Source organism: Melanotaenia boesemani, chromosome 15, assembly GCF_017639745.1.
Source record: "Melanotaenia boesemani isolate fMelBoe1 chromosome 15, fMelBoe1.pri, whole genome shotgun sequence".
NCBI lineage: Eukaryota > Metazoa > Chordata > Actinopteri > Atheriniformes > Melanotaeniidae > Melanotaenia > Melanotaenia boesemani.
Window position 1 is genome coordinate 4316826 of NC_055696.1, and position 13942 is coordinate 4330767.

Consider the following 13942-nt stretch of genomic DNA (forward strand, 5'->3'; position numbering starts at 1 on the left):
ACACGTGTGAAACAGCAGCTTGTCAGCGTTATCATTGTGAGCAGGTTAGCTTTTAACACCAATGTGCTTCCACTGCCAGGACGTTTGTGGATTACTAGTCTTGTTTTTGTCAAATGTAGAAAAAGTGCACATAACCAGAATTACAAAGGTACCTTGTGTTTCTGTCAAGTATTTTATGATGTGAATACAAGTTTCCCTGTGGTAAAAATCTACCTACTGCATTTCAGTGGCAAGATTTTTGCTCTGGTAGATAAAACTATTTACAGGCAAACATGGAGTCTGGATAGCAAAAATATTAAACATCACCTTAATATTTACGCAGCCTTTGGGTATAATGTTAATTTCATTTACACATTTTCTGCAGATTATTTAAATGACTGTAGAATTTATCTTTTGGTTGCTGTATGAAATATTAATGAAAGGGTAAAACTGCTACACAGCATCTAAAGTGATGCCTTCAGATGTTTTATTTTGCTGGATCAAGAGGTAAAAATATAAAAGATATTCTGATCAGGATAATAAATGGCAAAAAAAAAAGCAAAAACAGTCTATCCTGACATTTCTGAAGGTATAAAATGGTAACTGAAAAACGATTAAATTGTTATTTTGTCCCTAAGCAGCATGCGTTGTTGATTTGATGTTATGGTGTAAGGACTTGTAAAATAGACCATGTTGACATAATGAATACAAAATAACAAATATACCTATTACATCAAAAACGCGAAATTATCCAAATGCTTTTGAAAGATGAATTACCTGCCTTCTGCATTTCGTGCTCTCTTTTGAGGAAAACTGCCTAAAGTTTCTGAATATTTGCAGTTTAAAATAGGCCTGAACCTGCTCTCATTTGCTTCCGTGTACAATAATAAGTTGTTGCCATACAAGTGCTTTCGGGCTTGTAAATTTTGAGAATCTTGAGATCTCAGAAATAGTCCAAAAATGCATCTAGAATTCAGTGTAGCACAATAATATATGCAAGAAGTCAAAAGGAGTTTTGCTGAAATATTCTTCAAAGAATCTGTAGCTTGAGAGTGTCAGGATTACAACTTTGAATAAAAAAGCCTTCCACTTATTTAGGATTTCTCAGAGGAATGAAGTTGGGAATTTTGAAGTTTACAAAGAAAGCAACAGAAATGATTCTGACATGTTTTAAAAAAGGATGTAAATGATCAGAAAAATGATGTGTGGTTGCTTTAGATTAGTTTGTATTTCAGCCTCGTGTCTTACTCCCATCCGTGCAGAGCAGTGCTGCAACATGCAAGCTGCATTAGGAGGTTGGGAAAAACAAGACAAAGTATTTCATTAATGTGCCGTCACTTCAGACACGTACGTTGGATTCTGTTTATTACATTTTCAGGATCATTAATTAATGTGGTTCCTGTGTTGGTTACATGAATGAAGATTTTCCCATCAAGTGTTTTAATGGCTGTCTTGTCTCTTACGTTGGTTATAGCTGGATATTATAATGTTATCATAATAGCATCCTAACATGTGCAGTACAAAACCTGATGGCTGGATAGTGAAGTTGTTCTCTATGTTCATTTTTAGTAAACACACTGGAACTGACTTTTCATAATAAAACAAGATTGAGAAACAGCCATTGCTGGAGTGTGTCTTGGTTTCTATTTTTATTTTATTTTATGACTAAAAGCTTTGGCGGGTTCACACACGCAATCAAACCGTGCTCTGCAATAGGCTGACATTTGCTCTGTCGACTGATCCCTGGCACTGTCTGAATGAAGCCAGTAGTGTCTGTTTGGAAAGTATTGACCAGTATGTTACTGTCAATATGAACAGCCAATTGCAATTGATGACTCAGATGATCATATATACTCTGTTCCTCATCATTACATAAGACTGGTTTGGGATTCATAGCAATGTGATAAAGCACCCAAGGGCAGATCAATTACTGATAGAGGGTTTAAAGCAACCTCAGTATTAGCCTGCTGTAACTTCACATAGCTCTGTTGTACTAAATGTGCTTTCCTGTGAGCGGCAACTTTTTATTTCAAGACAAGAGTTTCTTTTTCTGAATTATGTTAAATTTTTATTCTGATTTTCCACAATGCAACTTTTGCAACTTAGAATTGGTAAATTGCTGATTATAAAAACATTCAGGTTCCCTTTAGTAATAATAATAACAAAACAAATCTTTAATTAATTTACCACTGTCAATGATAGTTTACAACAAGAAAAGGAAAAATGAAGTAAAAAAACTGTAAAACATGATAAACTTATAAAAACAGACAAAATATTGCACTTGAAGAATATTGCACAGTATACAGAGGCTTGCTCAGCAGCTGTCCTTTTCTTGACGCCTGGGAACTTCAGAAGACAAATCCCCTGAACACAATGACCGTGAAGGTACATGTCGCCTCACAAGGTCAGTTAAGTATCTTGTTTCACTGCCATTTATTAATTTATATCAATAGCAGAACTTTAAAATCTTTTCAGACCTGAACGGTAGCCAACAAAAAGAGGCACGCAGAGCAATAACATCATCATATATAAATGAACCAGTCATTTGCTCAGACAGTCAGAATAACTACCCTTATCTTGTTTTACTGTTTTCCTTGTTGAGTTCAGTAATGGAAAATATGCAGATAATCAACTTTGTCATCAGCATTGCAATGGAAGTTAATGTCAAAGGACCCACAGGACCCTGATCTGACCAAGCAGAGCAACAGTGGAAACATCGGGTGACAAATGACAGCTGCTTGTTGAATTAACCACTGAAAAGCCTGATCTGAGATGCCAAAGTTCGTCAGCCTGTCCATGAATATACGTATCATGTCCAAGTATCTATGGTCCCCCATCACCTCCACCACATCTGGAACCATTCCTTTTCAATTTATTCCTATTCATCCTGAAAATTTTCCATCTCTTTAGTTTTGTTCAGTTTTCAGATGTTTTAAATGTGAAAACAGGAAACAGCTCCTGACTATATTACTCAGTAGAAATCATGTTTTCATTCCAAAGCTCTGTTGGAATAAATTTACTTCCCAGCTCATGGACCATCAGTTGTCACCTTTGGTATAGTATGAAGTGCTCTGATGTCACTGATTAATTCTCTAAGCTGGACTTATAAATAAAAATGGTCAAATGCCATCATCAGCCTGCTCGATGATCAAATAGAAGGGATGTTACAGGATAACTCATCGGCCAATGGTGCATGACAGCCTGCAGCATGAAACTCAGAGGTTATTATAGAGAATGTTTGTTTCAAGGTCTGCATAGGCCACGCTTGATATTCTGAACAATATTTAGATGCAGTGCCTCTTAGAAAGCCTCAGGTCACTCATCATTAAAGCTCCCAAAGACAATGCATAAAGCACTTTGTTTGTCAACATCAGTGCAGCAGCTACTGTTAAACCGAAACACACACAGCATTTCTGTCTGTTAGCCACCGAGTCTCATCCTGGAATCAATGGCCCAAATGGCTTAAAATGAAAATCTTTCACCAACATTGTTTCAATATTTATCGACATCAACCTCGAGGCAGAGAACTGCGTGCTGCATGGATTCAAATAAAAAAAAGTCAAACACATTGACCAGGTTCTACCAGGCTTGTCTCAAATGACTGTATTTGGAAATGCTGTGATGATCTGACCTGAGCTGCACAGGTGGATCTCATTCTGACTTATATACTTTATAATCATTATGTACATTTGTAAGATTTTAATTTTAAGTATGTGTTTGTTTGTTTTTTGTCTAGTTTTGTTTTTTTTTAATTGTTAAACTTGACATGACTGTCACAGGGAAGGCAAGAGACAGGTTGTTTCTCAGTTTTATCTCCAGACTCTGAGGTCCCGGTGTGCCACGGCAGTAATTAAGTTTAACTTAATTAGGATCTTTTCATTAAGTAAAAAGTAATCCAAGAAAAATTAATTAATTTTGATATTCATCACACACTAGATGACAGTGATATAATTTATTTTACTTTTAATGGAAATCTTAACTGGATTTTTCTAATCTGAACAATAATTAGCTACACATAACTTACCAGTGTCATGTTTTACCACTTTGTACTGCAACACTATTATGGCAACATATTAATTATCACCCTCAGTAATTAAAACAGAGAATCACCTGCAGAGATGAAAGAAGAGCTGTAGTTGACCATCTGGTCAGCATTTTGGAGATTAATCCTTACAGCCATGTCCTGGTTTTGTACCTGCTGCTTCTGTTTCTCAGAGTTTGTGCCAGTATATTAAAAAATAAGCACACATTCACAGTATGAAAACTGGACACAGAAATTACACGCTATGTTCTCAGGTCCCTGCAGAATGAAAATGTAGGTTCAGATCCCAGATGCCTTGCTTGAAACCAGCGTGTGGTTTGCTGAAGTTGCAGATAATGCAAGGTTTATAACATATTTAATATACTCACTTGCACATCAAATCAAGCTGTTTTGTTTAAAAAATTGTGAAAGGGCATTTATGGCAAAAATAATTATATCTACCTTCTTGGATGTGTTGCTGTTTGCCTCAAAAAGAAATTAAAGAGCACTTGATTCACAAAGGTTTTATTCCTGGCTACCCTTCATATTGAGCCTGACAACTGCCCTCTCTTCTGTTTCTGCCAATAAAACAGTTATGAGACTTTGATTATTTCATTCTATAGATATAAATATTTATTTATTTTATTATTTTATTTTTTTTACCTGAAAGGATGTTGGGGATAAGGGTGGGGGATCATCTTCTCCAACTGGTTCAATATCAGGTAGCTTCTGATGCCAGAATCATCCAGCAGATGGAGCCCTAAAACTGCAACCGCAGCTCTTGTTTAAATCCACTGCTATTTGCTAATAGTAACTAAAATTACTATTAATAACTAATACTAATAGCAGTCATTTTTGTATTATAAAGAGCACTGAAATCCAACTAAAAGTAGCTCTTAACTCTCCAGATGATATTCATTGGTAAGATTCGGACCTTTTAATTTGCATCTCAAACATGTACAAACAAAAGCATGTTGTCTTTTTTTTATGTGTATAACTGTTTGAATGTTTTTTTTTCTTGTTTTTATTTGGGGATAGGCTGAGCCAATGAATAAAATGAACCACCCTCTGTATCTTGGCTGCCATGCACTTTTTATTGTCTTGTGGTCATTGCTTTCAGAAACCACCAACATTTCTGCCAAATTGTAAAAACAGGAAATATGTAAGGAGTAATGAACAGCTATTTAATTTTCAGGGTACATTCCTTTTGGAGGGGAGCGGAAATCAAGTGCGCTTTAATTTCTTTTTGAAGCAAACAGCAACACATCCAAGGTGGTAGATTTTTTTTTTTTTTTTTTCAAAAATGCCCTTTCACACATTTATGAATGAATGAATGAATAATTGTGAGTCAGATTGAACAAAAGGTAGGGAAGGAACAACTACTACAGTTTACTTCATTGCAACCTTAGTGTGGCCGTATACATCTCAAATTGATAACTTTTTCTTTATTTGGGTGACAGCTCCACCCCTTCTTATTAGACCACGGATGTAAATAATCTTCCTATATATGGGTTCCTAATTGCTTTTTTTTAAATAACGGACAAATTTTAAATATTTATTTTACTCAACTAAAGACATGGAAATAAACCTAAAACATTGCTAATATAATTGTTCAAAACATGCACATGTTAAGTCTAAATTTCACATCCAAGAATATAAATATAAATATAAAATCTATATTTTAAATTTAATTATTATATCTAAAATATGTTAAATGTTAAATCTAGATTTAAATGCTATTTGTTAAATCTAGATGTTATATCTAAATCAGATTTTTTTCTATTCACTATTTAAATGTTTACATTTGGCACCTTATAGGTATCATGTGATATATTTAGGTCATTTTAGTTGCTGTTGATTTCCTTGCGTTGTTTCAATTAAATAAACATCTAAAATAGAAATACAAACAAATTAGTGGCCATGGTCGTGGTAAAAGCTAAAGTTGCCAAAGTACGGCAAGTACGAGGGACAAACAGCAGGACTGAGAAACGCCCCTTTTTAACGGAGACTGTGAAATGAGGAAGATATCCCACCGTCTTACAACAGAAGTACGAGAGAGCAACACAGGGCCATTAGCTGAAGTAACAATAGCTTAGCAAAGATGGCGTCGCGCACTTTTCAAGGCATCCGTAGTCCTGTTCTCGCTTGTAATTCTTTCTGCTGGAGCGCTCAGCTATCTTTTCATGACAAAATCGCTCTTGAACAATGAAATATCTTGATTGTCTTGAAATATCTTGAATGAAATGTCTTCCTAATATTTGAAATACCAGACGTTGTTTTCGAAGGCGACGTGCCTCCGGAGATCTGCCCTCCACAGGGTATTTGGTCTGAGAGCGTCATAAAACACGATCTATCGACAAAATGCATTCGGTCTTCCATTTTATTTTTATTTTATCATGTTAATATCCATAAAACCAAACATCCCTGTTATTATTAGGCTATGCCCATTTAAATATCTGTCAAAATCTTCACATTTTAAATGTGATGTAAACCACTTAACCAGACTGCAGCAGTCCCCATAGCAACAGAGGAGAGGGTGAGCATCCTAAAGCCACATGCACTTCATGATTCAGGCCATCCTGAGATGTAATTAATGTTCCATTACTGAAAAATCTAACAATACCACAACATATACGATCCTTCTTTATTTAAAAGACTGAAACTAGAGAAATTTAAGATGGCCCAAATTTCCTAAGCACAGATATGGTACAATCCACCCACATATGAAAATCTTCACTAATGGCTTCCCCCTCCCTCTGTGTGGCAGGTACCACTCACTGCCGAGGGGGTGATCCCATCCATCCACCACAGTTTTAGTGCTCATTGTGGTAGAATTGCAGTGCACTGGACTGTACAGAGCAGGGTACCATCCAGGCTGTTGACTGTGTGGGGTGGGGTCCGGCTACATTGATACCACAAAACATAAGCTCACAGAGGGATACAGAGAGGTGGAAAAAGACAGGAAAAATAAGAGAGAAGAGGGGGGAAGATTGAATCTGAAGAGGAATATAATACGGGTAAGGAGAAAAGAGGGTGGATGAATGAAGAGGGAAGAAGACAATGGGGAAAGGTCCAGAATGGCTGAAACAGATTCGCTCCTCTGCTGCTCTGCTTTTTTTTTCTTCCCTGTTGACAATCCATCTGTTTTGATTCCTTTTCCATCTGTGTCACTTTTATTTAATTTTTTTATTCAGTCATGTGCATGTAATGATATTATACATGTCTGAATGCATGGAAATGGTTGTTTATTTTTATATATGATATTTCTGTGGCTTTTCTAGCTCACAGTGGGGAAAATCAGTGGGCCATAGACCACTTGGCCCAGTTTTTCAGTCTTTCATTTACCCTTTTATATATAGCCTTTGTTCTCATATTATATGACATATAATATAGCAGCTGTGCTTACGCTATGACAAAATACTGGCATGTCAAGTCTTTATCACTAAAAGACTGTGTGGATCCCTGCTTGCTTTGCAATCAAAGCTGCTAAAATGAGTAAATCAGCAATGAAATACTATTAATTTTAGATTAGCCCATGCCAAATATTACCTCAAAGTATAATACAGTACATTTGACTTTACACTTGTGGTTCTCATATATAGTACACTTGATTAGCTAGCTAAAAAGCTAATCTACCATCGATAAACCTAAGTATGCTGGACTGATGATTTCACAGCCAGCAGAGCAATAAAAAAACAATTCAATGAAAACATTTTTTAAAAGAAATGGACGAATATATAAGACTGTTGAGGTTGCTGTATTTCTGGTCAGGATGAAAGGAGATACCCCAGTGAACAGCACCATGAGTGTCGGACAAGCCAGGAAACTGGTGGAACAACTGAAGATTGAGGCTAGTTTCTGCAGGATAAAGGTAAGAAAAGACAAACTCTTACATTAAAAGATTACAGATTTGTCCAATATAAGGGCCACTTTTTCTTAATTTTTTTTTTTAAAAACTGGACCCAATACACGAACTTTATCTGTGCACAATTCTTTTTTCAGTGAGTTCTATTTACATTTCACGTGTAAAAGATCCTTTAGCCAAACATGCAACCTGCAAATGCATGCTCCACTCGGTAACTTTTACTCATCTGTAAGGAGATGAGCCACCACCTAGGGGACAGGGTCATTCCAAGTGCCAATTAAATTTTAGCAGGGATCAATGGCTCCCTGGCCCTGCACCTGGATCAATTCATTAACTCCTCAAACACCGAATTTGTATCACCAGAATACTTTAAATAATCCTTCGACACGAAGGTGATTAGGAACAACAGTTAACAGTGACCTTCTCAAATGCACCCCAAGTCAGTGCTTCCCACTGGAAGGGTTCCAAATGGTGGCCTCACTGAAACGCCTCATGGAATCACACACCCTGCAGAGGTGTTTCTTTAAAAGGGACAATCCATGAGGTGAAAATTAAATAGGGGACAAACGGATATGTAATGCAAATGTTCAACATGTTATAGAGATATATTTCAGCTGCTGTCTCATTTTCAGACAGGCAAAGTGCAGGCTGTTCTCTGAAATGTCAGATTTAGTCAAATAAAAACATATTCATTTGCATTAAGCCTGAAGATTTAAATTAGAAACCCCAAACATGTCCATTTACCAAATGGACATGTCTTTGGCTTTAACAAATCAAATCATGTTCTTGTGTCTGTAAATATGAGCTAAAAGTGAAATACACATACTATTTACTAAACTAAAAGTTTAGTAAGTAGTATGTGGAATAAGCTAATGTGGGCTTTTACATGGAGCTTTTATTTTATTCCAAAATGTTATAATTACACAATATGTGCAATTACATGGATGGACCTTAGATGGAAAAGACCGAATGAGTACATTTTCTCTAACAATTATTAACCAAAAGATACAAGGGAAAAAATAAAGAAAGCATAGTGTTTAGAGAGAGGATGGATGGGGTTAAGAGTTGTCACTGAGTCTGCCAGAAAAAACAGGAGTTATACAGAGTTCATATAACTCTGAAAATTGGACTTCAGAGTGTGCACTTAAATAGCATAACACACAATACAACCCACACCTGAGCATTTAGATTTAAATGTGGGTGAAGTTCACATTGTAGATGCTCTTTTAAGAAATGTCTCCAATCTTAGCTCAAATTCTGACTGCAGATTTTTTGTGCTTATAAATATTAGCATGTCATGATCTGCTTGAAATAACTTCATCTTCCCCTCCAGGTATCAAAGGCAGCAGCCGACCTGATGGCGTACTGCGACGCACACGTCTGCGATGACCCCCTCATCACCCCTGTGCCCACCTCAGAAAACCCTTTCAGGGAGAAGAAGTTCTTCTGCGCTCTGCTTTGAGACAAATCAGGGATTGTTGTGATTCAAAGTACAACTGTACAGTATGTACATGTATGTACAGTGTGTACATGTACTTCCAATCTAAATGAGACATTAATGTACTATAGTAATCTTGCAAAAAGCTGCCGATGTACAGTACATAATCAATCCTCAGCTAAATTCTCAAACTGCTACCTGAGTTAAGAGGGATAATTTGAGACAAAACTTACTAAGATTTCATTGATAAAGAGTTGGGAAATTCATAATGAAGTTAAAAAAAATTTAGGAGGAAAATAGCATATCATCCAACTCAAACCACATACATCTCATGATTCAAGATACAAGTAACTGCCGAAGAGGACAACGGTAATCGTCAAGTGTCTTAAGAGGATAAAATTCCAGCAGCCACAAGAAAAGACCCCTCTGGATGCTGCATTTGAATTTTTAAGCAGGGACCCTACGATTCCATCTCAGACGCTGACATGCCCAGTTACACCTATATAAACTACCCATACGCTGAGATCTGGCAAACAAGAAACAAATGTTAGATTTGATTATTTTCCATATGGAAATTACTTTATTCTTTTAGAGTAACAGCTAACAATTCACAGGTTATTTTGTTCTGATAACATTTAGAGCTGCTTTCCATCCATATTTTATTGTATCCTCCATTCACTGGTGTCTTGGCAGTTACTTGTATTTACCAAGAAGCCTGAATTTCAACATATGACTGATTTCTTTCAAGGTTCTATTAAGATTTAATAATTTGCTCATTTCTATACTGTTGCTGTAGTGTGGATGTGGAAGTGTGTATGTATGCATAGGTGCTACTGTGAAACTTAAGCAACAATTCTGAGCATCTGATCACTGTAAAATCAAGATTTTGTAGTTCAATAGCACACAGAACCCCAAACAACACATTCCAAGGTTAGAGACATATATATATACATATATGTGTATATATATATATATATATATATATACATAAATAAATCAAAGCCATTGCAGCATAATCAGCTATTTGGTTGTTAATCCGCCATGTGGATAATTTTTGTATTTCTTTGAGGCAAAGTTATAATGTACTTTTACAAACAGGTGTACATCGCCATTTCAAATGTCTCAATCTGAGTTTCTTCAGGAAAGTGGTCCTTTAGTGGTTTCCTGAGAACTCAAGCAACCAGTCTTTACCAGTGTCTACATCTATGGGAGAGGTTCATAGTTATAAATCACATTCAAAGAATTTATTCTATCAGTATTTAACATGACTAAACTTTTGCAAACCCCAGTTCTGGACCTTAAATTTAAAAATTATAGATTTTAAGTACCTTTCAAAAATCTGAATTTGGAGCTTTGGCCGAAGAAGTAACCATGGAATATACAGCACTGAAATAAAACCTCCTGCCATCAAAAGGTTTTCTGTCTCTTGTGGTTTTATTTGTGAAAAACTGGAGCATGTAAAAAGACAACAAGTAGGGCACTTGACTTTAATTGTTTTATAATAAAAGCAATATAAAACCTGGAAGGTTTTCAGTCACGTGAAAACACACGGCCAGTGTTTTAACAAAGAACATCATGATTACACCTTCAAACAGCTGTGACTAGAGGATATAAGTGCTGATTGATATGAATTTAAGATTATGTGATGCAGAATGAGCATGCACTTCTGTGGATTTTATATCATATCAGACTTAAATGTTTGCAGCAGCATGCATTAAGGCATCTCATGTTTTCAAAAACATCTCAAGACAACATCAAGCTCAGCTATGAAGATCAAAAATCTGGGAATGATTTTATCTTCATTTAAAGCCACTTCAAACAAAAATGCAATAAACTCCTAATTTAGGTTATAGGTTTATTGAGACTATCTAGGTTTGCTGTATCTTTATTTATATGCATTTCCATCTTCAGGTCCGAACAGACTAAAGAGCAGCTCAGATGTGGCATGTGGCCATGCTGCTTGTTCATTTTCAGTATCAAAAGTTAAAACAACAGCTTTTATACAAACAGTTCTACGTCATCTGCATTCCTGCAAAGATCAGTGTTGAGTCGGTTCAGGATTAATTCACATTTCACACCAATCCGCTGCATCCTCTGCAAAACACTTCTGACAGTTCACCTCCATAAAAATATTTAGAAAGTTTGTGGTGGGTCTACAGCACGTGGTAATTGAATTGCAATGTGGTTTAAGATTAAAAAAAAAAAAAAAGGCTTAAATCCATTTTCTAAAAGGTAAAAGGTTTAAAACACAAACTATATTGTTAAGATTAAAGAAGGCATATTTTCAGTACATTACAAACTGTAGCTGAACCATACAGTGAAAATTTAGTCTTGAAGAACATTACATTCCAATTGTTCAGGGAAAAATGAACATACCAGTAATGAAACTGAGCAGTGTACATTGAAGTTTCAGCTGCATGCTCATCAACAGATTTTTCCTCACAGAAGACAATTGACTTTAAGCACAGGTATAATAACATCAATAAAGCTACATTAAATTCAACTCCAAGCTGTTTATATGAACAGTGTTAGCTTTAACTTCTAACATGGGTCAAAATGTTGGGATAAAATGGTTATTGACAATGAACAGATAGTATTGACTTTTAGAATTATCACATCTTGCAACTATCTTCTGCACAACTTTTAAATTTAATAATAAATCAATAAAATAATGCATCTTAATTTGGACCTATTCAGGCTTACTAGAGAACAGCATGTGCCAGTCAACCTAATTAGTGTAATTTATGAAGATCACACACATGTTGCAGCTGAAATTAATCCAGATCACAGAAGAGGAAACACACATTTTAAACTTTGGGTGTAGAAAACAGTGGTTGTACAATGTTTATAAGAAAGCGTCGCACCATTCTTTGAGACAGCCATAGCAGTCACCTTGCTGTTTGGCATTTGCACCACAGGTATCTTTCAACCAGTCTCGGAAAAGCTCCTCATCTTTCTTGAGCACAAGAAACTGCCCGAGGACAACATATGCCTGCGGAGGTAGAGATGAAAACACAACAGAAAAATTCAACACACGGGTGTGACAAGCCTGTCGTTGAGCAAGTGAACGTGGTACATTCAGAATATTTTTTTAACTGTGCCTCTGTTGATATAATTTCACAAATATATATATATTAAAAAAATAAATAAATGTCTTTACTTGGCAGGGAAAATTGTGATTAGTCAAATTATTACTTAACTAAAAATTATTTAATTTAACTTGTTAAATAATTGCACATCACTACCTTATCAAAACCCTTTTCCTCCAGCCTTTTTCCAAGGACCTCTCCAATGCCAGCAAGAGCCATCACAGGTTTCTCACCCATGGGCTCAGCCACAAAGTCTTTATGTTTTTGGGATGTTGACGACATGGCTGCAACCCAAAAGCTGATCTATAACACAAACACTGTAATTGAGATTAGACTAGAGAAAGACATTCTGATTAATTTCAGCTGGACTAAAAGGGGCCTCTAAAGCCTTTGATTTGATAACATAAAAGTCTGTCGCTGTGCTTGAATACAATGAAGCTGTGCGGTTGAAGGTTACTACTGTTAAAGTACAATTCAGAAACCCTGAAAATCATTACAGGGCGGCTGGAGTTAAATAGTTCACTAATAGGACAATGATCACTAGAGAATAAAAACGGATGTTCGTTGATGGACATTATACAAACAATTATAGAACACTAGACGACTTTTCCCGTTTCTACACACAGAAAACAAGATATTTTAATCTCGAGATCGGGGAACATTCCTAACGTTGAAATGCGCGCGCAACAGATTTCAGCGCTAACAGTTTTTAGCACAAAGCTAGCTTCATGATTAGCCATTAGGTATTTGCCATTTAGTCACCGTTTCCTGTTTGCTGTGGGCGGTTGCTATTTTCATACATTTTGGCGGCTTCTCCTAGGAATTTTCATAGGAAAAGCAGCATTTAAAATTAGCGCTATCGTGACCTGTAGCTCATAATGTATGGCACACATGCTAATTTAGCCTACATGTTACTACACCTATATCCTTAAATCTACTTCTAGTTGCAATCCAACGTTCCATTTCCCTCTAAAAACAGTTACGTTTATAATATAGTTGCACGTTGACTTACCTTTGAATGTCCCGTCCAAGACAAAAGGTGCCGTCGATGAGAATTAACCGTAGTTCTGTGTGGTTTCTGTTTCGAGCTAAGCACCGGTGACCACAATGCAATGCGGTCGCGCCCTAACGTCACAGGGAGCGTACGGGGTCGGTTTTAACCCTGACCGTAGACTCCCAGGATGAACAGACTGTTGAAATCACAACTGAGGATTAAAAATCTCCTGACAAAATTTTATTTAATCCAATAATACAGTTGTATTAATGTGGATTCAAGTTTCTGCTATGAATCTCTTACAGCCCACACAAGATAACAGAAGGTGAATTGTGGACCACTCAAAGGAATACCAACAGCTTTAAACCAAGTATGTCATTATTTTATATCTTTATACTTAGTATTCACGATTAACATTCATCAATCCACGTAAAAAAAAAATAAAAAAAAGAAAAGAAAGCACAAACCCCTTAAGCTATGAGGGTTTAAAATATCTGCACAGTCTACAAAAATCACTTTCTTCTTCCCAAGTGTAAATGACAAAAATACAACCTTA

General features: G+C 36.1%; 2 protein-coding genes across 3 annotated transcripts; one reads left to right on the top strand and one right to left on the bottom strand.

The window, feature by feature from the left end:
* Positions 1–6859: 6859 nt before the first annotated feature.
* On the top strand, positions 6860–10030 carry gng3 (guanine nucleotide binding protein (G protein), gamma 3). The gene is made up of 3 exons (XM_042008467.1): positions 6860–7017; positions 7772–7871; positions 9199–10030. Exons 2-3 carry the CDS (start codon positions 7773–7775, stop codon positions 9325–9327), a joined length of 228 nt encoding a protein of 75 aa, XP_041864401.1. The 5' UTR covers positions 6860–7017; position 7772; the 3' UTR covers positions 9328–10030.
* Positions 10031–10776: 746 nt separating this feature from the next.
* banf1 (BAF nuclear assembly factor 1) lies at positions 10777–13531 on the bottom strand. 2 transcript variants are annotated; one of them, XM_042008466.1, is made up of 3 exons: positions 13405–13531; positions 12549–12709; positions 10777–12295 (listed from the first exon to the last, which is right to left on the bottom strand). In XM_042008466.1, the coding sequence occupies exons 2-3, from the start codon at positions 12672–12674 to the stop codon at positions 12149–12151; spliced, it is 273 nt and encodes a 90-aa protein (XP_041864400.1). In that variant the 5' UTR covers positions 12675–12709; positions 13405–13531; the 3' UTR covers positions 10777–12148. The 2 variants fall into 2 exon arrangements, with proteins under 2 accessions (XP_041864400.1, XP_041864399.1); XM_042008465.1 differs by having other exon boundaries at positions 12549–12695; positions 13405–13529.
* Between the last annotated feature and the right edge of the window lie 411 nt (positions 13532–13942).